Below are 26,227 nucleotides of genomic sequence, written 5' to 3' on the forward strand. Positions count from 1 at the left end.
GCTGTTATGACTTAGATACAGTGAGCAAACCTGCTCTGTAGTCCACCTGCCTACAGAGGGGATGCAGCAAGATGCAGTGGGAAGTACTTCCAGCCCCCAGAAAACAGGTGCAGGACAAGCAGCTTCTGGTGGCTCCAGGTGATGAATCTGAACTCTTCCAGCTCCCACCCCCTTCTTCCAGCACCAAATTTATGCCACTTGAAATGAGAGGCAGCAAGGAGGAACAGACTGTGAATTTTATTCAGGAGTTACAACGTGGTGTCCTCAGACACAGCAGTGAAGCAAATGCCTCACTCCCTGAGACAGGGAGATCCCGGTGCTAGCTGGAACGACATCAGGTGCCAGCATGCCCCCGGTACCTGGGCAGCACGGCTGCCTCCTCCTCACCCTGCCGACACAGGGGGGACAGGGAGGGAGGCACCAAGGAGCGTGAGACCCAGCACAGGGGCACCCCACGAGCAGTGCAGGTGGCCCAGAAAAGGGCAGTGGCTCTGCATTTTCCCTCTGGCCGCAAGCCCAGACCAGTTGCCTGGATCAGTGACAGGGCAAGCACCGGTCCTTCTGCAGGTGCCACCACCGCCGGGGCGCCAGTCGCATCCAGGAAGGGACCGCAGCCTGCAGCGGCTGATCACTGATGTCCCCAGCAGGGGACACTATGACATTAAGGAAACCCAGCCTGCCAGGCACGAGAGGGGGCCGTGGGCTCCAGCCCTACGGCAGCCCAGGGGCTCCGTGAAGCATCTGTCCTACTCCTCTAGGGCAGGAGGCTCAGGCCTCTGAGGCGAGTTTGTGAAAAGAATTGCTGCATGGGAAGAGTGAAGGGGGCTGGGGGGTGTCACTGGGAGGAAGGGGCCATCATCCACTGCAGTACAAAAGCAAAGATATGAACAAGAAATAAAAAGGCTGGAGTAGAGTGTTGGGATCACATCCTCAGACCTCTGGCTTGTAACAGCTAGAGAAGAAGGGAGAAAGAGAGAAAAAAATCAACGGCAAGAAAAAAAAATGAGTACGGAAGGGAGAGTGAGAAACAGGAAAAGGGAAATGAGAACAGAAGAAAGAGATGAGGATTGAGGGCGGGAGAACAGAGAAAAAGAAAGGAAAAGTCCACGTGATTAACATGCACTGCCTTTTAAGAGAATAACACTCAGGTCCCACAGCCATGGACAAGGAGGCTTTCAAAGCGAGGGAGTGAGAAATGTCAGCCAGCTGTCCACCAGGATGGAGAGTGGCACTGAGCACCTACAGTTTAACAAGTCCCACAGTCTTCCAGTATCAGAGAGGAATCCTCCTCGTAAAGCTTTCTGTACCCAGCCCCATGCACGCCTTCCTGAGCAGGAGGCAGAGCACAGAGGCTCATTTCACATACAGCTGTGAGAACATCTGGATCCGGGACTGGCCGCTTCCGCTCTGCCTTCGCCACCCTCTCCCACTGCACTCTCACCCTGGCAGAGGTGGTGGGGGAAAAGCCCAGGGAAGCGAGAGCAGGGAGGGGAAAATAACAGGCTGCCTTCTGCAAACTGCTCTCGGGCTGGCAGGCAAAGGAGCTGCAGATGGCAGTCTGGAGAAGCGATCTGGCACGTGTGTCAGGCAGACACGTGGCAGACTTCCCCCCCCCTCCCCGTGCCACCCCTGCCTCCTTTGCATTCATTTCCACCCCTCTTCATTTCTCACAGCTGTGCTCTCCTTTCTGCTGCCAGAGCCTCTGGTCCAGAGCCGTAGGGGCTGCTTGGCAAGTAAAGGCACACACAGGATGAGAATCGGAAAAGCCACCTTAGGGATGAGTCAACCTCCCCTCCCTCCTTCCCCTCCCCAAGCACTACAAACCAGGGCCGTACCCACAAGAGGGAAGTGAGTCACTCATGCAGAGCTCAGGCTGGCGGGAGCTGAGAGTGCAGACAGGTAACATACCTGCAGAGGAGGAAAAGTGAGGAGCAGAGAGAGACAGAGTCCCTGGGCAGGGACCACTCTGAGCCCTGGGGGGCGAAGAAGGCAGAAGGAAGGATGCTGGAGAGTGGGGCGGGGTGGGAGGTAGGTGACATGGCTGGGATGGACATGGAAGGGAGCGGGAGAGAGGGTCCAGAGGAAGGGTGAGTTTAGTGCAATCCCAAATAGATGGACAGTCTTCAAATAAAAAATATAACCAGAAATAAACCAAAGAGTTTAAAATGCAAAGCAGCAGCCACAGTAACAGCTCTCCCCTTGTCAGCTTTATCTCCAGAGAGACTCCTGCCCCCGGAGAGGACTGTCCCCACACCCCACACCTGCCCTAGTCCTACCCTGCTGCTAGCTGTGAGCTCTCACCAGAAAGGTGGATGGGTCTATACTTGGGGGGTTATTTTTATCATTTTCCTCAAGGAGTTGCTGCACCTTTCTCCTCTGCTTCTGCTTCTGCCTCTGCCTCCTCCTCCACATCCTGCTCTTCCTCCTCCAGGTCCTCCTCTGTGCTCTGTGGCCCAGCATGCAGGACAAAGGGAAGAAAGAGTGGAGATACTTGCAAGATGAGCCATGGCAGTTCTTTCTGACACACAAGGGAATAAAGCAAAGGTCACGACTCTGCAATAAAAAGGGACGTCTCCCCATGGCCAAGGCAGTTCTGTGTCAGGGAGCAAAGAGACTTGTCTTCCTCTGGAGCATCATGTCAGGGCTAACCAACCAACTTAAAAGTGCTGTGATCCCAACTGCCCAACAACTGCCATCAGTTGCTAGTGCTCCTTCCTGTACCCTACAGGATGTCATGCACTGCCACCCATTTCTGTCCTTCCTTCAAAAGTGGAGCAGGTTATCTCCTGCCCCTTAGGCTGGGACTCAGCAAAAGGAAAGAGAATGCTGCAAAACCTTCAGGGAAATCACACCTTAGAGGCAGAGCACCACACAGAGCATGGTCATGAGGAGGCATGAGGGGGATGTTAGAGTGGCAAGGGAAGTGCCAGGGGTCACTTGCTAAAGCCATTTGCCACTCACAGCCAGACACCACCACTCAACACACGCACTCCTCCTTTTGGGCGAGGGGTATAATGCCATGGTGCTGAATACCAGGACAAGTCCCTGCATTTCACCACTGAGGTGACCCACAGTCACAATGGAGAGAGGAAAGAAAGAGGGAGTGAACAAGAGCAAAGGATCTCATAGGCAATGGGAGGAGGGCCGTAGCAAAGCTGGACTCACCTTGGCTTTGTGGCTGGGCTCAGAGCTCAGGCCACTGGGGGAGTTGTACAGCTCTTTGGAGACCACGCACAGGAACTCTGTTTGATCCTCATTCCCATAGTTATAGGATGAGCCAATGTTCACAAGCTAGAAAAGACGAGAGCAAGAATCACAAGCAAGTTACTGGAAACATCCATTCCACCTGGGGAGCAGGGTAGAAAGCCCACCACGCAGCATGAAGTCTAATCCATTCCCCCAAAAGAAAGGCCCCATAACTAAGCTGAGGAGGCAGCACAGAGAACCAGGAGAGGAGTCAGCCAGGATGCAAAACAGCTTAACCCCACATAGTGATGTCTAAACCTCTAGAGAAGGGGTAAGAGAGAGCCAGTGTGATAGCACCATCAATGACTGGCCCAATATTCTCAGACAGGGAAGGTGCCTTGCCTGCAGACTGTATGGTATCCACGATTTTTTCCTCAAAAGCTAACTCCTTCCCACCTTCTTCTACCTTCTCCATACCTGCTCAAAGCACCATCCATCTGACATAGTGGAAACCATCTGAGTGAGCTCCTCTTCCTGGCACTGCAGCACACGGTAGACATGCTTAGGAGGCACCTGACAGCAAAATTGCAGAGCATGTTGACAATGGTCAGATGCTAAAAGCTGTTGCCCTCCTGCAGAATGAAGCAGTAGTACCCTGCCTTGACAGACCTGTCCGCTTCCCCATGTCCTAGGTTAAAGGGGAGTGGCAACCACAACCCAACTTTCTTATATGCTGTCGTGGGTAGCAAGAACAACGGTACCTCTCCTGAAGAGGAGGGACTGAGCTGAGTGCTTCCTACCTTGTCCCCAGATGATGCTGGGCTCTTTTGATGGGGAGTTTGCTTTTGCTGTTACAAAGTCATTTATGCAAATACCACAAATGTTGATGGGACTTTGCCAGCGCAAAGTGACTGTGTTGCTGGAGGTTTACAACCTGAGGCAGACATGATGAAAACTGAGATATCAGTCAACACTCCCCAAAGACAGATTTTAAAAGGTTATTGGGCAAGACAAGGTGTGGTTGTTTCACAGGATGGATTCCTTGTGCCTCGCATTTAACTCTTCCACAGACTTTTCTTCACCTGTTCCCTCCAGGTTTCTCTATAGATAGCCCCATGCTCTTCACTGTGATTACACTCCCAGGACTCCCCACAGCAGAGCCCTCCTCCCCATGACCTTCACTCTCCTCACAAACACTGCCATATCCCACAGCAACCAGCTGCCTTCCCCCAAAAGCTGGAGGAGCTGATTTGGTTTCAGGGGCTACATCCAGCATTACTTCTGGGGATGCAAAACCAGTCTGTAACTTGTTTATTGTAACTAAAATGGTGGTAGCCTGTCCCTTGCAAGATGTTGCTATGTAGACATCAGCACATAAACTCTAATTAGTTGCTTCTTTCCATTCCTTGCTGCTTCTCCCAAGTCTGCTCTCCCTCTAGATTCACCTCTCCCTTTCCACATTCCCTCCTTCACCCACCCCTCTCTATCTTTCCTAGTCATTTCTCTCCATACCTGAGTTACTGTGTAGTCCTTCTCCTCCAGTCGATCCTTGATTATTCGGATTAAAGGACCAATGTTATAGAACTCAGCTTCTTCTAGGACCCCTAAGAAAGAAAGACAGGAGGACAACAAAGACAGAAAGTTAACAGCTCATCTTTGTTTTTTAACTTGCAAAAGATCAATTCTGAGCTTCCCAAGGTCCATAGGGAGAAATGATGCTGCAGCCTCACTTTTTAACAGGTTTCTGTTCCTTGAAACTCTTACTGCAGAGAACTGAACCCTGGCACTCTGCATTGCGTTTCTAATGCTCACCCCAATCACCTTATGTCGCCACAGAAACAGGCACTGCCAATGAAGGCTTGTGTCGAGCACTGCTAATACCTTTCCCAGATAACTGGCCAGGGAGAATAAACGCAGGCTCCAGCCTCTCTCAATAACCACTAGTTATCACCTTGTTTTGTTCAGGTCCTCTTCTTAAGGCAGAGAACCGCAATTTCTTCTGACCTTATCACCGAAAGACCCTAGAAAATCCCAACTTTCCTCCTGGGCCAGTTGGAATTGCACCCACCTTGCAGCCCCATATGAGTTCACATGATCTCTGGCTCTCTCCCTCATGCTTCACCTCAAAGCAGGTAAACAGAGAAGTGTTTTATTTTTTTTTCTCTGTGGTGTCTGCATCCATTGCCTCTCCTAGGACTCACCTGTTTGCTAACAGGCCTTCAGGGAAAGGCAGGTGGTTTCCCAGAGGGCAGGTGAGGGAAAGGAAGGAAAGGCAGTTAGAAGCCAACACTCACATGTCCCCAGGACGGTACACAGACAGTGCAGGTGTGGAGTTTGATCCTTCACTGCCTGACACACTCAGACCTGTTTTGGGTCCCACAGTCAGCCATGAATCATCTAATGTACCGGTTCTATGCCAGCCTGAGTGTCTCCAGCAGAAACAAAAGGCAATTTTAAGCTATGAATGGGACTCCTGTTCATGCTTCAGATTTGATGTTAAAACCTGCAGATGAACTCCATCTGACCTCAGGATTACAAGAAATGTCAAGTAGGAAACACCTCAGAAATGTTTTCATTATAATTCTGTACCACTGCTTAGATGTATTTTTTTTAATTCTAACTCATAAGACCATTCTGAAGAAAACTTTGCTTGTGTTAGGTAAAAATACGTAATAGAGAAGCAAGACGACTAATGAACATGCAGAAACTGAGCTTGGCAAGGGCTGGACAGAACGGCCTGCCTTTGGAATTGGCTCCTTGTTAGACTCTAGCATCCAAAAAATAATGAGGTATTTGGGACTGCTGGCTGGTAACACTGTGACGTTACTGAGTTATGCTATTGGACCCCCTGTCAACCTCAAATGAGGGACTGGTTCATCTGGCTTGCTCCACTGGCATTGCTGCAGTCCACAAGCCATCAGATCACTAGCAGCACACACTGCATGTCAATGATTAATGATGGTCTTTTTTACAGTCAGTAAAAGAGATGAGCTTGATTTTGTTTGGTCTTCTGGGTTTTCATTCCTAATTAGAAGCACTCAATCATTAACAGAAAACTCAGTCACAGAGCCTGGTTAGAAGTGGATCAGGAACAAGTAAAAAACAGTTTATTGAGGCTGAGAGATCATCCCTACTTCCATCTTGGTGACATCTCTCCTAAATGAACTGTTGTGAAGCCACAACACCTGTAGGATGCCTTCCTCACCTACTCTGAACCTCTTTAGTAAAGGAAACACCAGTATGCTTTCCAAGAGCTGCAAAGAAAGCCCTCTCAAATCCCCTCACATCAACCTCCAGGAGAACCAGACAACAAGGTAGACAACAGGTCCTACGGCATCCGGGCTACAGCAGCCATGTCAAGTGGGAAGTTTCTGAGCTCCAAAACTCACCCTCTTCAGCCATATCTTTATCCAGGACCAGTTTCCCATGACGGAGGAAATTCAGGATGGGTCCAAAGTAAGTGGGGTCCCGGTCTATTAGGTATGCACCAGTCTCATCCTAGCAACAGAGACAGACCACAAGGAGAAAAACCCCATGGAACCAACCCTCAAATGCTCCAGACTATAAGAAAATACAAACCTAAGCAAAAATGTCCACTATTTCTAAGACTCCTTGGAAACCATGGGCCTCTGAGAGTCCCTAGCCAAGGCAGCCCAGCTTGGATTTTAACTCGTGCATTAGTATGCTCAGCATGCATGGACCAATCCAGCTGAGAAAGCAAAAAAAAATAGGCCTGTCTCCTTCTGCAACTGTGCACACAGGCCTGGTGTGAGAGAGCAGAGAGCCCCCTTACAGGGACAAGGCTGAGTCAGGCAGATACAGCTGGGAGGTAGAACCAAGGGATGTGGGGTGATGGAGAGGCAAGAGAGCAGGGGTGGAGGCGAGAGGGTCTCTCTTTTTCCCAGCTTGGGAAGACGGGTGCCAGGCTATGGCACAGCAAGGCGAGATCGGGCAAGGGAAGATCCTTCCTGGGATAGGGAGAAGGAGCAGACATTTTTCAATTACTCCTGCAGCTGTCAGGGTCTGGCTCTACCCCTGCATCCCTCCAGCCCTCCCCATGCTCGGTGGGGCACAGTGCGGGAGGCAACCCAGCTGCCTTACCCGGTCCGACTGCAGCTCCTCGCCCTGGCACAAGCGACACAGGAAAGATTTCTGCTCCCGACACAGGGTCTGCCTGGTGGTGAGGAAGACGGTGCCCCCCACATTGAGCCTCACCCACTTGGCCTGGGTGCCAGTAGGTGGTGGAATGTCCCAGGTACAGTCTAGCCCTACAGCACCCTGCTTCTCCTCTCCGACCTCCATCCTCATCTTCACCCTCCAGGGACTGCCGCAGGTGCTGCCTGCCAGAGAATGCTGGGATCTGTAGTTTATCTGCCTCTCCCTCCGCAGCAGCGGAGTCCTCCTTGTGACCGCCGAGCAAGTCCGGAGAGGACGAAAGATGCTCTGTGCTGGAGGATATAGCTGTGGCTATTAGGGGTGGGCAAAACCACAGCTCCACAGTGCTGATGCTCTCTGGCTTTTCCCCTGTTCCCGTTTCCACTAATCAAGGGCCAGCCAGCACTTCGGCGGTGGTGCAGGCTGTTATGCAAAAATCGTCCGCATTTCTTTGCATAGACAGACTCTCTGGCTCGTTAAAAGGTTCTGGGAATTGTAGTTTGCAGGGACATGCACAAAAGGGTGCTGGGAACTGTAGTTTCCCCAGCCCGCAGTCCCTGCAATGAGGATGCTGTAATGGAGGGGGGACTGCGCTGTACTACACGACCCCAGCCCTGCGGCTGGTAGTTTGCCTGCTTCCAGTCCGGAGCTCGCCTGCAAGCTCCCTCGGAGTCAGGAAGAACAACCTGCTCCCTGGCAGTCAGCAGATTAAGCCTGTCAGCGCTGTACTCCACAGCTTTCCCTTCAGGAAATCCATTACTCCAGGGTCACAGCTCCGTGCTGCATCAGTTGCCGTGCTGTTCTCGCTGCAAAACGTGCGGACAGTTGTATTCCTGCTAACATATGTAGGGACACTTCTGGGAACTGTAACCTGGATCTGCATGAAGTGCTGGCAGCGGGCAGGAATAGCTTGGAAGAGTCGCTGAGTCAGCAGACTCCCCCCTGTGCTGCCCTACCAGCACAAAGCACGCCAGACAGAGAGACCCCCTGTGCTCCTGCCATCCCTGTTTGTGCCTGGGCAACTGAGAGCAAAGATTTTAACTTAGCTCTGTGTGGAGTTTTACCTCTGCCCCAGGCACATACCACCCGCCGAGGCCAATGTGCCAATCCTGCTGCACCGAATCTAACCCTGCTTCTGTCACTTGCTCCTGCCAGGCCTAGCCTGGAGCTCAGCAATCCATGCCCCATGGGATTCTGTTCAAATGCACTCCTTGGCACAGACACAACCTGAACGAGCTCTCCCTCCAGCAGCTCTGCTTTTCCCACTCCCATCTTAAGCACAGCCATGCTTGCCAACAGCTCGAGCGTATTAGGAATGGAAAGGAAAGGCTGATGTTTCACCTGAATGTGGCCCAAAGCCTTCCTTCACCTAAGCAACTTTCTGGCTCTTCCTTGCCAGGGCAATGCAGCACTGCAGAGCCACCATGGTACCTTGCAGACACTTCACTGTGCTTGCACCTAGATCCTTGTGGTTTTTGAGGTAGGGGTTTATTGGCAGAAGAGGGTGAATAAAGAGAAACATGTTTTACTCATATTCCTTTTCTTCTCATCCTTCCCTCTTCTTCTACTTAAAATCTCTCCCTTTTATCATTACAGGATGTGAAGACAGTGTCACCCTTCCCCCAGATCACCCAGGACTTCCTTCAAAAAGACTGTCTAAGTGTGTACTTTGCTCCATCGTGGAGGACTGCAAAGGGAAGGAGGGGATGACAGGGTAATGGAAAGGTTTCAAGATTGCTGACCCCCAGCTAATTTATAAGCACAGGACCAATTCAGCTGCTGCAGGGTGTAAATTCAAGGAACTCTGGATCTCCTTGAAGTTATATCACGAGCTAGCCAGCACTAGAGTGACCAGTAACAGGGAGGATGAAAAATTATTTTTGCCTGCCTATATGAAGCAGACTTTGGCCCAAATGCCCAGCCCTTGGGCCAGTCTCCACCAAACAGTGGTGTGCACGGAAGATGCTCAGCCCAAGTGACCCAAGCTGAAGCATCACAGTGCAACACAACTCTGGGCTGTGGGACTGTTGCCCTCCTACTTCTGGCTCTGAATCAAACCATGGCAAATCTGAGAGCTGTACTCTGCACTCCGGTATGCAAGGGATGCAGGACCCTGTCTGTGCTGGCTGCAGCTCCAGCAGAGCATTAGGGTGAGGACTGTGGCTCTCTGATACGAATACAGTAGTTGGGTGGCTGCCTATAGTCCCTTATCTCCCTCTCCAAGAAATTTGCCCTGCCTTAGTTTTCTTCTTTCTTCTATCAAGTGCACACTCTGTCTCCCTTTTCTCACAGCCCCTCAACCTCTTACTCCTTTTTGGGTCTGTTTCTTGTTCTCAATGCCTTCTTCCCCAACCTCTCCCATGCCAATGATGCTTACAGGTCAGGGATGGTCTGTATTCAGAGCACACCTTCCATCAGCACCAGCCTCTGTCTATGGCCAGCACTTAAAGTCTTGCTCACCCCAGGGCCGTGGTGTGAAATGTCAGTTGGTAAATCTAAAGAGGTGGATTATGAGCAAGGGAAGAGGTCAAAGTACACCACTCCCAGAGACTTCTTTTCTGCTTCATACAGCACACAAAATTTATTGGAAATTCCCCAAGCCAGGGCGTTCCCCATAGTACATGAAAATCCTTTTTAGGAAGAAGTCAGCCCAGGGTGAGTTACCAACTTAAATGCTCTGACGACTCAGTGGTGTGGGCTAAATACAGGCCTGATTTGCACACCATCACCAGACATAGTTCTAAGATGCAACTGGCATGCCCTTGATAAGCTCCCTTAAAACCAAGCAATAGAACAGAGGATAAAAAAACTTAAATAATCCAATGGCTGTTCCTCCTGCTTTGATGATAACTACATATAAACCACATGCACAGAAACAGAGACAAGAGCAAGCAAGGGCTTTACGCAAGGCAGTGTGATGGTGCAAAGCCATACAGCTCTGCTGAGTACCCAGTTAAATCCCAGGGACAATTGCACAGGCAGGAAAAACTGGATAGGCACTGGGTAGATAGGTGATGGGACTGAACAAGAGTTGAGGAAAACAGAGCAGGAAGTAAACTGAGAGTTTCTTAGTTCAGCAGCCAGCAGGCTTGCAGTGCAAACCTGCAGAAAGCTACACACGCTGCAGTGCTCTGTACATATGTTGCAGCCTGACAAGTCAGCTGGGTACGTGACATACAATGCACCACTGACATTGCAGAGCTGCTCTTAGGGAATCGTTGCATTGTGGAGTGGCAGTGGAAGCAGCAATCACCATGTGTTGGCACAGACAGTGCGACCACTCTGGCAGGCTGAGAACATGTCTGGGATTAAACCTATGCAATCATTTAGTTAATGAACACAATGTGGCAAGAGGCACCACAGAAGAAACCGTCTCCTCTCCCTTCCCTATAGGAAGTGGGGAGGGGAGGACAAGTAATGCTCTGACGTTTTGCCATTAATCCAACAGTGAACCGGGCAAAGAAACTCCTTGCGCTGGACTTGGGGGTGAGAAGACGACAGTTCTCTTGTAGCCAGCAGAGGCCCCAGCTTGACTGCCAGCTGAGCCAGCCATACTGGAGTAGTAAGAGAAAGGCCCCATGGCATGCAAGTGAGCTAATCTCTCTCCAGCTCTTTGTGCTTCATGTGGTCCATAGGCAATGTACTTGCATTCACAATAGTGTGTAAAGTCTGTGTGTGTACGTGCATCACTCAGGATCTCTGCTGGATGAATGCTGGGAGGAGAGAGAACAGTCACGTAGCATTCAGTTGTAAGCTGGAACCAGGCCAGATGAGAGGCACAAGAAAAGCCCCTGTGGGTAACAGCAATTACCATTGCTCATGCAGTGGTCATCAATGCAAAGGGGCAGCGGTGCTGGCAGAAGAAAGGCTGCTTTAGTATTTGGGAAAGTTTGCAGGGGAACAAAAAGTTTGCTGGGAAGTGTGAGATAGTGCAACCTGACTGCTAGGCAGCAGTAGGGAAGGAAGAAGAAGGCAGGGGACAAAGAAGACATGTGAGGAACAAGGGACTGTGGCATTACTTTTGGAGAAACACTGACCAGACCGTTTTCACGGAGTCCAAAACTGTTTCAGGACCCAAGTATTGTAGATGGTGAAGTATACCAGTAAAGAGTTTACATGCTGGCCTGAGATTCTCAAATTTTTATAGAGAGCTGTAAAAGCTCCAGTCTCAAGTTAGCCACAGGTCAATGTGACCCTCTTCCTACATCAGGGCTGGTTTTTAGACTAATTTTTGGCCACCGTGAGCCCTATCCCACCAAAGATATGTTATTCCCCTTTCCCTATGGCAAATTTTTCACAGGAGTCATGAACATTTGCATTCATATCCACTTCTCCCCTTCCCAGTTTCCAGTTCCCATAGAAAACCCACCCACTGTGTCAGGGACATAAAGATCTGCAGAACATTTATAGACCTTGTGCAGGTCTCCTCAGTTGTTCCATATGTCCAGCATCTGTTATGACTCAAAATAGGTCTTTGCAGTCTCCAGGCTTTGAAAACATTGTCTCAGTCTCCACAATGTTCCCAGTGCTTTGCCTGCAGTGTAATAACAGATCTCAACTAAAAGGAGGAAGAATATCAGAAGACACTCTTGGACAGATTTTTGATATGTGATGTAACAGGGCATACCCCAGAAAGACAAAGTATCTTGTCATGGGGAGGAAGTTCTCAGTTTCTCCTCTGCAGAGAAATCAAGGCAAAGCTAAGCATCTGGTAAAATATTTGCCAAAAGCTGGGAAAATGAAGAACCACTGAGATTTTGTGGTTTAAAACCTGACCAGGAGCAGGGCAGTTGAGTACTGCCAACCTTGGCACACATACCGGAGGGAGGAAAGGGCCCTGCTAGGTGTCATCGGGCCACATAGTCAAAATGTAGAGCAAGGGGAGAGTTTCATGTAGTTTGCGATCTCCAGGTGGATGGCTGGGCTGCACCAGAACCTCCCTGCGACATGCAAGTCAGAGAAAAGCAGCTTAGTCTCAAGAGGAAGCAGATTCCCACTGACCCCAGGGACTGCTGGGGTCAGTGGGAAAAAAGAAACACAGGACTTTAAGCTGCATTGCCTAATGTTGTGGAAGAACAAGAGCAAAAGCCAGCCCCCTGCATTCATTGAAAATTATTTACAAAGTCTGAAAGAAAATGTCCATTTTCTCTAATAACTAAATTTTCCTGGAGAAATAGAGCAGGCACAGCACTCCTGTTTGTACACAGGGGCCTCACCACACGCTCACAAAATCAGCCTCACCTCCCAGACACACCCAGAGCACTAAACCTTAATGACCCATCAGGTGAAAGCCTCTTAGCTTGGCTGATGTTGGGAGAAGCTAGAAATCTTGAACTGAAAAGATGTCACAAGCCAGATCCTGCTATAAGATCCCATACTACACAACACTGTTCATGCAAGTATCTTCCTTAAGTGTCTTAAAAAGCAGCAACCATGTCGCTCAGATTGGGAAGCCCCTCCACAGAGAGTTTAGCAGCACTTGCTGTTCCTAGCCAGTCACCTGAGCCAGTGCTTATCCTTTTGTTTTCAGGTCACCACCATACTTCAGCTTAGAAAGTTTGTTTTAAAGTGCTCTCACTTAAAATTGCAATCAAATGTCCTACATGACATGCTGTCTAGTTCTTCCCTTTCCCCTGCAGGAAGCAGTTGCTAGAAAGCTACGTCGCTTAGGATAAAGCGAGGTGTTGCTACCAGCCTCTAAAAGCACAGTGATTACCTGGGTGGGGAAATTCATAAAGCACAGGAGTAGAAAAAAAAACTTCACTAGCAGGAAAAAGAAAATTAATTGAACTGCCAGTTAGATCTAGAACTGAAAGTCTTAAAAATTTTCAGGGCATGCTGTAACCTGCAAAGGAAGCCCTTTTGGGAAGTCTAAGCCCAAAGAACTAAATAGAAACTGGCAAATATAAAGGCTTATTTTTTATTTTTTATCCAGATCTGTGTCTTGCACTGCATACTAAAGTACCAATCATTTCAGACCCCTGCACACTCTGTACACTCAGCACTTGCTGTATCACCAGCCCCAAGTCCCTCAAGAACTAGGGTGTTAGACTGGATCTAAGTAGAGAAATTGAGTGCTTTCAGTCACTGGACATGGGTGACAATAAGGGTCATGCTGTATGCGTGAGTCGGGAGGACAGAGAAAAAAAATCATGTGGACAGTGAAACTAGCTCCACGGGAGGTGCACAGAAATGGAGCTTGGGTGCATGCAAGCCAAGCCCAGGAATGAGCCAGGGCTGCAGCCAAAAGAGGCCAAAGGAAATGCAAAGAATAAACACTCCCCAACGGGAAAGGATCCAGCCCTTGCATTCCGTGGCTAGGAGGGGACCCTGCAAATCCGCAACCATAAGCATCCATAGCATCCCCTAGAAAGGATGACCCTCAGATGTCCACAGGTACCTGCAAGCCTAAGAGCAGAAACTGCCTCATTAACTTTCTAAGTTACCGCGAGCCAGAATAGGTCCAGGCTCGCTGCCCTTTTTTTTTTTTTTTTTTTTTTTTCCAGAGGAGAAAAACTTAGAGAACAAATTCTTGAACATTTCCATGGATACCCAGGGGGTATTTCAGCCTCCAGATACAGGACAACAGTCTTGGGGAAAAGTGTGTACCATTGTGGGCTATTCCTCTGTAGGCCTCGGTTCCCCTAAGTTTTTTAAGGTTACACGGTAAGTCTCATGGAAAGAATGGAAACACCCATACAGTCCAATTTTCACCATGTGAGCTGACATCCAGTCTTTGATGGACAGAGCTGTGACTGATCAACATGGAGCTTTAGGTCAAAAAGCAAAGGGACAAGGACCAAAAGGAGGAAGATTGTGAAAAGTCCCAAGAGAGAGGCATGCCATTTTCTTTCCTGGGCCAAATAGCTTGTTGAGGGTAAGAGACATAGTTCTACTCATGGAGAAAAGGAAACATCTCATTTGAATCATCAAGACAAAGGGATCCCATAAAAACAGAGTTCCTGAAAAGGAACTACCCACACAACACTCATATAAGTTTGATTCAGCAGAAAGACCTTGAAACACATGTTTATTTACCCTTTTTTAATCCCAGAATCTTCTCTTTTTCTCAAGAGGAATTTTGGACTACGGGGGTACAAAACTGGCTAAGTACACACTTCAGGTAAGAGTCCAAGTGCAAGAAGAAATCCAAACCAAGTCTCTAACCCAAGTGCCAACCTGGAAACCATATTTGCTCCTTTAACAGCTATGTCTTTCCCCAAAGTTTTACACTCAAAATGTCCATAAAGTGCACGGATGGCTTGTAGGACAGAGGCAGAGAGCAGGATCATGAGGCACAGTTGTACAAGTACGACCATCCTATGAGTGAACATGGTGAAATGTCTCAAGTCATGAGCTTGGCTTGGTTCAACTACTTCCCCATGCTGCCACCAGCACTCTCTCCCATCTGATTTCATAAAAAGGCCACAGAATCATAGAACGGCTGAGGTTGGAAGCAACCTTGGGAGGATATCTGGTTCACGCCACTTGCTCAAGCAAGGTCACCTAGAGCTGGCTGCCCAGGTCATCTTTATGCTCCTAAGCAGGAGCAGTAGGGTAAGGAAAAAGTGTCAAAGCACCACGTGCCCACACTTGTTACCCAACCCCTTGACCTCAAGACACTTAACCAGGAATGCTAAACCCATCTTTTCCAAATCCTGTTTCAAGGCAAATTATCTGCACAATGGGAGACGAAGCAGCTCATTACACTGTCTTCCCCTTTCCCTCAGAAATAATATTTTCAGGCTGTGCCCGCATGTACCATTCCACCCAGGCCCCATCATACACAGCAACATCTGGTTTGCCACAGAGGTATGCCCCCAGAGCCACGTGGCAGGCAGTGACCCCAGAGCCACATGTGGCTACCACAGGCTTTAAGAGGTCCACCTTCTTCTCCTGGAACAGACTGCGGATCTGTTCAGGGGTCTTCTCTAAGCCAGCCTCTGTGAGAAAATCGGAGAAGGGGATATTCATCGACCCAGGGACATGACCAGGCTCGATTCCTGGAGGAAAAGCAATACAGATAGGAATTAACCTCTGCTGTCTAGGACAAATCTATTTCAAAACCCGTTCTCTGTTTCACTGGGAAGAATATTTATTGTTTAGTGTATTTTTTAAAAACAAATATATTTATTTTTGTTAAACTTTGCTTTACTAGGTTATTGATTACTCAGGAATGATGGCTCTAACCTTCAGGTTACCACATGGACACCATGCTGTCAAGTTCTGTTCTTCCTCCCAGTTCCCTCCATGTTGCCCATATGTGAGCAACCCTCTCTGATGAGGCACTGACTGAAGCACCTCCACAGGCCCTTCTGAGGAGGAGGGTAGCACCAGTACACGAAGAGACCAATGACTATCTTTGAGGTGTATGAAAGCTATGCTTCTCAACCCAGCTCCTCACAAGAGCAAAAAATACACAGCTGCCCCACTCCTGAATTTTCAAAGAGCAGCACTTGCTAGTCAAAAGGAGGGGAGGACAGGTGGATACACTGCCTCTGGTCCCATCCCATAAAGGACAACCATATTTCCCTTCAACACCTCTACTGAAGTCAAACTGATCGGCACCTTAAATGAAGCACATTACCATCTCGGGGCTCTGGCTCTACTCCCCGGAACCGTCCTGCAGCGCGCGCATCCACTAGCTGGAAGCGGTGGGAATCCAAGTTATCTAAGACATCTTCGTATGTTTTCACCAGGGACTTGTCCAGGGAGGCGTGGAACTCTGAGGGAGATACCTGGCTTTTCCCAGAGCTCACTGCATTCCCTTCTCGCTGCCAGTTCTTCAGGCCACCATCCAGAAGGGAGACGGCTTCATGTCCGAAGGCCCGGAACATCCACCACACCCGGGGTGCTGAGAAGAGACCTTGGTCGCTGCCATCATACACCACAACATGGGAATCATTCCCCACACCCAGCTTCCCCACATACTCAGCAAAGTCATCAGCCTTGGGCAGCATGTGATCGTAAGGTGAAGTACGATCACTGCACTGATCGATGTCGAAGAAAACTGCTCCAGGGATATGGCGCTCCTCAAATTCCCGCTTTGGGTCACGCTTCATCTTTGGCAAATACCATGATGCATCCACGATTCTCAAGGCGAGACCAGCTTGCTGGGACTTGATGGCTTCCGAAAGCCATTTGGCAGACACAAGAGCACGGTAGAGGAGTTGTTGTGACATTGTTCCCGAGTCCTGGATGAAATTACCCGATTCCTGGGATCTGCCTGAATCCACCTGACTGCAAAAGGAAGAAAGTCACAAAATACGAGACCAGCTTACAAAAAGCAAATGGATGAAGATGCATTTTAGGACCAAAGACCTGCGTCTGCACTGAGGTGCTGGCTAAGCCTTCACTGAGGGGGCTGAAATGCTCCAGCCCTGGAAACGGTTTCAGAGAGCTCAGCCCAAACCCTGCCCCGGGCGGGACAGCCACGGCACGGCCCTGCCCTGCGCCCAGACTCCCGAAGGCCACCCGGTCTCCGCACCTCCAGCGACCACCGGCCACGCTGACAGCAGCGGGCGGGCAGCGGGGCTGCCCCGGGGACCCTGCGCTGCGGGGACCGAGCGCCCGCGGCCAGGCACGGCCCCGCGACGAGGGGGGCTCTGCCCCACCGCTCTCACCGCCCCGGAACACGTCTCCAGCCGAGGCCTCACCGGGGCCCTGGCGCCCCTCACGCAGCCTGAGCCCCCGCCGCCTCCCGCTGAGACCCCTCCCGCCCCGGACGCCCCCAGCCCCGGCGGGGCCGCGGCTCCCTCCGCGCAGCAGCGGGGGGAGGAGCGGGGCCGTCCTGCCGCGACGCCCCGTACCTCCGTGCCGGGCCTCAGCCGAGCAGCACCCGCCCTCGGTCCCCGCCAGCCATGGCCGCCGCCGGGGGGCGGGAACCGGGGTCCTCCCAGGGGGCCGGTCCCGGGCGGTGCGACCCGGCCCCGCGCCGCCCCCTCGGGCCGCCCCCCGGCCAGCGGCCGCCCGCCGCCGCCATTTTGTGTGTGTGTGTCCGTGTCCCCGGCGGCGGCGGCGCCCCCTCCCGGCCTCGGCCCTCCGGGATGGCGCGGCAGGTGCTGAGCAGGCCGCTGGTCACCGCCAAATGGCTCTCGGAGGCCGTGCGGGCCGGGCGGGTGGGACCGGGCCTGCGGGTTCTGGACGCCTCCTGGTACCCGCCACAGGAGCGGAATGCCCGGCAGGAGTTCAAGGAGAGGCACATCCCCGGCGCGTCCTTCTTCGACATCGAGGAGTGCCGGGACCAGGCCTCCCCCTACGACTTCATGCTGCCCAGCGAGTCCCACTTCGCCGACTATGTGGGGCGCCTGGGGGTCAGCAACGACACCCACGTGGTGGTGTACGACGGGGACGAGCTGGGCACCTTCTACGCGCCCCGCGCCTGGTGGATGTTCCGGGCCTTCGGGCACAAGGAGGTCTCTGTGCTGAACGGTGGCTTCAAGAACTGGGTGAAGGAGGGCCACCCCGTCACGGCGGAGGTCAGCCAGCCCGCCCCAGCTGTCTTTAAGGCCAAGCTGAACATGGCTCTGCTGAAGACCTTCGAGGAGATGATCCAGAATGTGGTATCCCTGCGGTTCCAGGTGGTGGATTCCCGCCCCGAGGGCCGGTTCCAGGGCACAGAGCTGGACCAAGGTAATGGAGGTGGGAATGGCACCTGCCCCCCTGCACCAGAGCGGGATGAGTGTTGATATGGCTCTGGGCGAAACAACTCCTCCCCACCAGCAAACATTTTCCTTACGCCCAGGCGTGCCTCTGCCTAACTCGGCAATTTACCTTAAAGGATCCACAGTTGAGCATTTGGATCCCGGTGACCTCACAGAATGATTTTTTTGTAGTTGGTTGTAAAGCTGCAGGAGGAAATAGCAGGAAAGGTCTGCAGTCAGTTGGTTCCAGGATCCCCCATCCCACACTCTGCAGAAGTTAATCAGACAGAATGCAAACGCAGGAGGTAAGAACTCCCAGTGGTTTGCTCACGGTCCTATCTAACACTAGCAGACACGCACAAGCTATCAGTATTCATACAGGCAACCCTCACCATAATGAATGCACGAGCAAAAGCCCAGGTTTTAGGCAGCACAGTAACCCGAGAGACATTTTCCTTCTCACTCTGGTTTCCAGCAAATAGAGAACTTGCTTAACCTGATCTTTGTCCTTCGTAAGAAAAGCCCCAAACCCTTCGTGAATGTATTGGCTGTCAGCTTCTCTCTTTTGGATGCCCCAAGTAATAGGAACAAAAATTAATTTTGTTACCTCAGTCAAATACTGGACGTGCAATCAGCAGGGGTGGAAGAAGTCCTGTGCAGTAGGGACAGCTAGTAGCGCAATGTGCCTGGAATGAAATTTAAGGTGGTTGGTAGAGGTGGCCCTTACTGTGTAATTTAAGCCTTGGTGTATCCCAGAATAACCTCTTCTCTGAAAGGGAATCACAGAAGTGATTTAGAAAGAATTGCAGAGTTTCAAAAACAAAGCAAACCTCTTCTCTGAAAGGGAATCACAGAAGTGATTTAGAAAGAATTGCAGAGTTTCAAAAACAAAGCAAACAAAAGCTCAGCAACAGTTTTTGGGTCTGAGTTGAGCTCCACACTGCAGGAGCGGGTGTGCAGCCAGCCTCTGTGGTCCTGAGGCAAGTACTGCGCTGCTGCTTTGCAGGTCAGTTGTCATTCTGTTCTGGCTGTTTTCATATGCTGCTGTACGGTCATTGTGTGTGACTCCTGAAAGAAATTACCACGTCCAAACCTCAGTAGCGTTTGGCTGTAGCACGTGGTTTGCCTAAGTGTCTGCAGTGGGCACCCCCCATCAAACACACTTGACCTGTGCAAGACAATGCAGAAGGCGAGAGAGGTAACGGGAGCGACAGAGGCGACTGTTGCAGAGAGAGAGGGGCAGTTAGGCTTATCGCTTTTTCTGTTCCTTCACCTACTGCAGCCCTACTGCACTTTGACATTGACAGTTGAATTTTAACCTCAAGATGTGAATAAAACACTCCTTGCTGGGAGCTGGTGGATTTTGTGTTCTCTTTCCCAAAGTGGGAGTTGTTACCAGGTGACAAATGCCACAACCCCTGACAGTGTTTTAAAACCAGATTTTTTCTTTTGAAATGAGTCAGCATGGAACAGTTTATTTGTGGTGGTCCAGTTTTGCTTCCCACAGCAGATCCAGCAGGGTAAGCACTCCAGCTGCAGCTGTTTGTTCCGCAGGAGCTTGACAGCCTTCTGAACCAGGCTAGCCAGTAGCTGTACCCAGCAGTGGGTAAAAGGCAACACTTACACCTAAAAGAGCAATTTGAAATCAATGCTGATTAATTACAGAGGTGATCCAATCAGGGAGGAGAAATGTTGCCTGCAATTTAGAGAAGAAGAATGATCTTGAGGTTAAGGAACTTGCTGCATTCTCAGGTGATTTCAGTTTAATTATTGCCTCAGCTCTTGACTTCCTAATTAAGTCAATTAATCTCTCCAGTTCCATGAACTCCATCTCTAGAAGAAGCTAATTTCAGCTCCCTCTTTTGCCTCTTTAGTTTTTCAGTTCCTTGTGGTAAGAATTAGCTGTCCCTGTTTTATTTTAATGCAGCAGCTACCTTGCTGGGATTTAGACCTGTGAAGTGTTTAAGATAAGCCATAATATGTGGTTAATTTTTAGTTGCTGGGAGAGGTTTACCCAGGTTGCCAGGGCGGAGAAAAAAGGATGGTGTTTCTATAAGCCAGGTCTCGTAGGTCTTAAATGCAGGTATTGCTTTGGATGAACAAGATTGGATGTTCATGTGTGATGTGCAGCATAAGCCTGTCAGATGTGCAGCTCTGAACTATGCACCGAGTGTTTAAAGGTGTCCCTGCACAGTGCTGTGTTTCTGGAGGAGCTAGTACCTCAGGCCTGCTGACTAGCTGTGATTCAGCAATGGCCCAGCTAGGTTCTGAATGGGCCTGCTTACTCAGGTGCTGTAGGGTGCAGGTCTATGCAACCAGCCTGAACTGAGACAATCCCAGGCAATCCAGGGGCAGATGATAAAAATAATTGCATGATGGTTATCAGTGCTGACGAGTACTGGGCACTGAAAACTGAGGAACAAGAATTACAGCTGAACAAATGCATACAGAAAAGTTGCAATTGCTGAATTATTTTGCAGACACCTGAGAAAAGAGGGGAAAGTTGCCAGACAACAAACCCATCATCTAAAAAATAAAGCAAATCCAAAGTAATTTCTTGAACTTCCAGTTATTTTTCTTCTTCTCAGCCCTTGGGTAGTCCTTGTCTCCCTTGTGCATTAACAACTCTTCAGGTTTTGCCTGTTTTCCCAGCTTTCAGTCCTCCCTGCCCCAAACATAAAGCTTTTGTTCGACTTGAATGTTCAGTGGCAATGAAAGTGAGAATGAAAAGAAGCTGCTGCTTCTCTCTCTTGTCCAAGTGGAGTCTGCAGCTGGGAGTAGGCTGGCTCTATTTTGACCAGGAAGTCATATTCAAGGTACAACATAGTGAGAGTGTTATCATTTCAGCCCACAGGAACCTACAGTCCAAAGCTGTCCATTCCTGTGACAAAGCTGACAAATATCAGCTGCCAGAATTAGGGCTGCGGCCCTTCTGATTCTTAGAATTGACTCTTCTGGCTGACACACACGCAGTATTTTGACATTGGTGGGAAAGACCTATTGATCTGACTGCGAGGACTCGCAGGGAGGTGGCCAGGACCAATCTTGAAAGTGTTCCTTCCAGTGAGTTCGTGGTACATTAGGTGAGATCACTAATGGTCCCTTCCAAGGCATACAATTTGAATGGAAGAGAGAGATAAAAAAGGAGGCAACAGAGGAGGCATTTGGAAAGGAAAAGCTATCTGCAGCCAGCCAACTCCAAGACCGGGGGAGTTAAATGTGGGCAAGGCACATCTTTTATCTTTTTGACTTTAAGAAATTCCATCTGGAGGTTTCATCGCAAAGGGAAAGGTTAGAGAGAAGGGGCTAGGTAAATAGCCGACAAAATATATACATATTTAAGCAGAGAATCTTAACAGATGTGGAAAAGAGGATTAAGCAGTGAAGAAGTTAACATACCACAGGTTACAAATTGTGAGGGAGAATTGCCAGATGCCAAGCTGAGTGAGACCTGGCAAAAGGAATTAAAACAAATAACAAAAACTGCTGGAGCAAAGTGAATAAAAAGAGAACAAGGAGCGAAAGAGTAAATAGGGTTGCTATGCAGTTAGCAGGGGTTCCAAATGAAAGATTATTTGTGTACAGCCTCAGAATTATACTGAGTCTGTGCTGCTGTGTGTGTTTTTTCCTCCCCCCTGAGGCTAAGTCTGCAGAGTAGGGGGAGGGGTAGCAAGAAGAAGGGGAAAGAAGTGGAAAACGAACATTTCTAGAGAGGGAGTATAACCAAAAGAGATGTGTGAAGCAGGCGATCTTCACCCCAAATACGTGTTGAAAATCAGTCATGTGACATTGCAACTCCATGAGGCAAGAATTTAATAAATTTAATCAGAGCATAGTTCCATGGGACAGAAACACTAGCAAAGTTTGTATTTAGCATGGGAGGTACAGCACAATACAACAACTGTTGATCCATTATAACATGGATAGACTGGGAAGGCTTTCAAAAAACTCTTCAAGAAAAATTATCTGAAATGAAGGCAAAATTACATAAAATACCTTGGCAAATTTGCACTGCAGCTAAAGGCTCTATTTCCTTGCCAACAGAATTGATTTGCCAGATAAGGGAAATGGGAACCTGCATGCCTGGAAGTTATGTCTGATCTGTTCTTCCATCACTGGAAGCACCTATGAGGTAGACTTGTTCCATTTGGACTTCATTAATACTTTGGACATAATATTAGAAGGGCAATCATTAGTTCATCACGAGAAGGGGGCAAATAGCACAAGTACTGTTAGATTCCTAAAAAAAATGACTGAAAGGGAGATAAGGAAAATAACAGTAGCTTGTGCTGAAAGCAGATCTGTGGGGCTGGAAGCTGCCAGCACGGTCCCATCGTTATGCTTCTATGTTCTATTTAATATTTTTCTGAATTATTGAGCCACTGAAAATAGGTAGTTTTTACTGAAATGTGTTGCTGGCACAGTCTTGGGAAGGTTTAAATGATCGTGTAGGGAGTATTATGTGAGGTACCGCCTGCAGTGATAGAGTGACAGGAGGTATAAGGCTAGAGAGAGCGGGGTTGGATGCTTAGTAGCCCAAAACACTTAATTGCTTGTAGTTTCTCTTACAAGCTGAAGACACACATTTGGAAGCAATAGAAGAGTGTAAGACTTGAGTGAATTAGTTGGGTGCAAGAGCCTCAGATGCAGTTTAGCCTTGAAAACAGCAATTATTAACCTCCTGTGTACCAGTCGAGATGCTAGGAAATGCCACTTCCTTACCTAGAAGCCTGGTGGTCACTTAGAACTGTTCCTAGATGGCCAAGACAGTGAAAAGTGTATCTAAAGAGCTCTTACTAGGTTTAGGCTAAGGCCATGAGGCTGTTAGGAATGCTGAATGCTCACCCTCAGTATGTCGGAGCAATAGCAGAAAAGGAGAAAAACTATTTCAGCCGCAGGGCAATGTTAGCTCAGGGATAAATGCTGTATGGACTGACTGTGACAAGCTTAACATTGGAAATGAAATTCCTCCATGAGCAAGGAGGTGTTTCAGCAGGAAGTTTTGTGGCAGGAATCCAAACTGGTTCTGAGATGGATGCTTTTATGAGAGAGACCCTATAAAGAAATCTCTGTAGTAGCTGGCAGCTAGGCTTTGTAATCCTAGGGTTCCTTCCTGGACTTTCTAAGGGTGACTGCATGAATCTGGCCTGGAGTATGCTCAGTGTCATACGAGGCAGGAGCAGATGTATCCTCTCCCCATCTCAGATCCCAGCTGTGTCCAGCCTCGCCTTCCAGTCCTGTGTTTCTCTGCTCTTGTCCTAGCAGACAGAGACATGATAAAACATCCTCAGTCACTCAAGAGCGCTTCTTAGGCAGTCCAAGGGATTGTGGTTGTGCAATGTCAGCTCTTTCTTTCAGCTGAACACCCACATGCATCAGTAAATGCAGTTTTTACAGATTTCCCCATCTTTTACTCACAGAGTGCAAGCACTGGTCTCCGACTCCAACAGACTCTTGAATCTCTGGATCAAGAAAGTCTCCCGACAGATCAAAGTAAAAAATGCTCTAAAATGAGACTGTTCTCTTCAGACCTGCTCAGCTCCTAACTGAAGAGTTATTTAAGGGTGGTGAGTGTATGTCATGCCAGTCTCCATAAGACTGGGGTACAAACCTCTACCTATTTTAAGATGTGTGAACAGTCTAGAAAAGTGATCAATAAGAATTGAATCAGTGGCCCAGCAAGCTTTTTTGAGCAAGACCTGGCCCTTCTAGTTCAGCTCCCAGGACTTCTTGATCTCAGTACACTTCCCAGTGCCCTAGGATGGTGTGACAGCACTGTTCTGCAGCTCACAGACTTGCCTGGTGATCACCAGTACTGCAGCAGAGCCTTGCAGAAATCGCTTGCCAAAGGACAGGGTCAGGACCATTCACTCTGTGGAAAAGCAGCAGCCTAACCCAGGCGTGTAACTCTCCAGTAAGAAGCTCTGCAGTCTGAGAACTACAAGCAAGGTTTTCTCACACTCATTTTTTGTATTGGTTTTATTTCCTCTCTGTCATACAGACACTATATTAATGAGCATGGGGTTTGCAGTTCTCTGTACTGAAGCGATGAACGGTTGTTTTCTGGAACTGGAAAAAATGTGGTGAAAGCAACAGTCCAAAATACTGTCTTTTTTTGTTTGGTTGGTTTTGTTGTTTGTTTTTTTGGGTTTTTTTTTAAATATTGGTTCCTCCAGAAGTCAGCAGTTATTCTCCTGACTTCTCCCTGTAATGCTAAACACTTCTGAAGGATTCATGAGGTGATTGGTAGACAACAGTGCCAGATTACTAAGGCACTCTGGGGGTGCTGACAAAGAGGGTCCATCTGGAACAGGGAGAGATCTTGTGAAGCTGGCTCAGCAATTTTGGTTGTCTTTAGGCTCTCAGTCTTTGCCCAGCAGAGAAAAAATCCCCTCCTCAGTACCTCACCAAAACCCTGTTTTCCCCTTATGACATATGTCATGACATCACTCTGCATGAGTGATGAAACTGCAGTGTCATTATAATGTGTGATGTCAGTCTCTGACTAGATATAATTTAATCATTTGACTGTAACAGAGGTTCCCCACCCCAATCTATCCCATCTCCTGAGATCAGTTACCCTGATAACTATGTAATGTTTCCTGCTCCAATAAGGCTCAATCAAAAGCCTCTTGAAGTCAGTGGAAAAGCTTCCACGGAGTGTAATGGACTTTGCTAAGCCTATAGTGACAGAGTTTGAATTTCAAGAGCGCAATGAAAACTCTCTAAAGACCTTGTACTTGAGATGCAACTTTCAACTTCCCTGAAGTGGTTGTTTATACCAGTAAAAAAAACAGAACCCATGCTGATTTCATCCATGGAGCAGATAAAAAGTGATACAAAATCTAAATTCTTACTTCTCTGACCCCATTGTCTCAGGATAGCTACCTCAACAGTAATGTGGCTGACTTTAAGGTTGCTTTACTTTCCTGAAATATGATTTCAAGGTGACAGAAGAATAAACTGTGAACATAACTTTTCACAAATTCCACATACAAGTCACACTTCTGCTTCTGAAAGCTGTGTCATTGCACACTGCTGGCATACTTGGGGGAGGTCAGAAATGCACTGCTGCATTCCTCTTTACACAGATCCCCTTAATGTCTTTGTTACAATCTTTTCTGTGGTAGTTGATTATTGTCATGTCTAGGGCTTCTTCAGATTTCTATCTCTTACTGCTTTCAGGAGGGGAAAGAGTTTGCTAAAAATTCAGGAATTTTTGACCAGCAAAGTTGAATAATCTTTGTCCTCCTCTTTTTAGCCTCATACTGCTTTGCATCTTCATTATCATCTGAAACAAATTAGTATCTTGGAGACAGTGGGAGTATTTGCAGTGATGTCTCTTTAATGTCTCTTTTGCAGGTGTCTTTCATCACCTAGGTTAATGTCTCCTTGCTCAAGTTTCTTTCTGTTGTTCACTCTTGCAGGGCTGGAATCTGGTCACATCCCTGGTGCCGTGAACATACCCTTCCGCTCATTCCTAACAGAAACTGGCCATGAGAAGAGTATTGAGGAGATACAACAAATATTCCGGGAGAAGAAAGTGGATCTCTCAAAGCCGCTGACAGCCACGTGCCGCAAAGGTGTCACAGCATGTCACATTGCCTTGGCAGCCTACCTGTGTGGCAAGCGTGATGTGGCTGTTTATGATGGTTCCTGGTCAGAGTGGTTCCACCGTGCCCCACCTCGCTACAAGGTCTCTGAGTTGAAGCGCAACAAGGCCTAGGAGAGTTTCTCTTGGGCAATGAGATCTAGCAGCTGTCTCCAGTCCAGGATACAGGGAAAGGGAGCAGGTGAAAATAAAGCAAGAGCGTGCTGATTTATATTTTGCCAGTTTTTCTAAGAATGATCAGCAGATTCCTATTGATCTTTCAGTTTCTCACAATGAATAAAATCTACTTCTAAGACGATTTATCTGTGAATATTTCTAATTCTTCTCTGTTGCCTGTGACCTGCTTGTGCTGGGTGGGAAAAACAGCTTTGCAACATGAAGGAGAGTTGTGGTCTTCCCTCGAGACTTGCAGAAATTCCAGTGGCCTGGTGAGAGCTCAGGTCCCTGGCAGAGCAGAATGGATGAAAACCCTGGGGCTAAATTACAGCACTGGGTGCTGAACAGAGGAGGGCCAAGCTGTGGTTCTGTCATTGACTCAACGTAAGACCTTTTGCCTGCCCACCATCTCCCCTTTTCCAGCGTGGAAAATGGGGGCATCTTCCCCCTCCTCTCTGATGGGGGTCAGTGAGTT

General features: G+C 48.9%; 3 protein-coding genes across 13 annotated transcripts; 1 reads left to right on the plus strand and 2 right to left on the minus strand.

The window, feature by feature from the left end:
* Positions 1-218: 218 nt before the first annotated feature.
* On the minus strand, positions 219-14,202 carry KCTD17 (potassium channel tetramerization domain containing 17). 11 transcript variants are annotated; one of them, XM_055807964.1, is made up of 8 exons: positions 7,288-14,202; positions 6,576-6,684; positions 4,699-4,790; positions 3,664-3,759; positions 3,166-3,291; positions 2,368-2,446; positions 1,836-1,908; positions 788-952 (listed from the first exon to the last, which is right to left on the minus strand). In XM_055807964.1, exons 1-8 carry the CDS (start codon positions 7,492-7,494, stop codon positions 931-933), a joined length of 804 nt encoding a protein of 267 aa, XP_055663939.1. In that variant the 5' UTR covers positions 7,495-14,202; the 3' UTR covers positions 788-930. The 11 variants fall into 11 exon arrangements, 10 of the variants coding, with proteins under 10 accessions (XP_055663937.1, XP_055663936.1, XP_055663939.1 ...); XM_055807963.1 differs by having other exon boundaries at positions 2,368-2,518; XR_008747754.1 differs by having other exon boundaries at positions 902-952; positions 1,836-2,041; positions 2,302-2,518.
* Positions 14,203-14,354: 152 nt separating this feature from the next.
* On the minus strand, positions 14,355-17,291 carry MPST (mercaptopyruvate sulfurtransferase). Its single transcript, XM_055807968.1, has 3 exons — positions 17,151-17,291; positions 15,929-16,581; positions 14,355-15,344 (listed from the first exon to the last, which is right to left on the minus strand). Exons 2-3 carry the CDS (start codon positions 16,521-16,523, stop codon positions 15,046-15,048), a joined length of 894 nt encoding a protein of 297 aa, XP_055663943.1. The 5' UTR covers positions 16,524-16,581; positions 17,151-17,291; the 3' UTR covers positions 14,355-15,045.
* A 16-nt stretch (positions 17,292-17,307) lies between these two features.
* On the plus strand, positions 17,308-25,894 carry LOC101914916 (thiosulfate sulfurtransferase). The gene is made up of 2 exons (XM_005232868.4): positions 17,308-17,973; positions 25,412-25,894. Exons 1-2 carry the CDS (start codon positions 17,388-17,390, stop codon positions 25,708-25,710), a joined length of 885 nt encoding a protein of 294 aa, XP_005232925.2. The 5' UTR covers positions 17,308-17,387; the 3' UTR covers positions 25,711-25,894.
* Positions 25,895-26,227: the final 333 nt, after the last annotated feature.

This window comes from Falco peregrinus, chromosome 6 (genome assembly GCF_023634155.1).
Source record: "Falco peregrinus isolate bFalPer1 chromosome 6, bFalPer1.pri, whole genome shotgun sequence".
Taxonomy (NCBI): domain Eukaryota; kingdom Metazoa; phylum Chordata; class Aves; order Falconiformes; family Falconidae; genus Falco; species Falco peregrinus.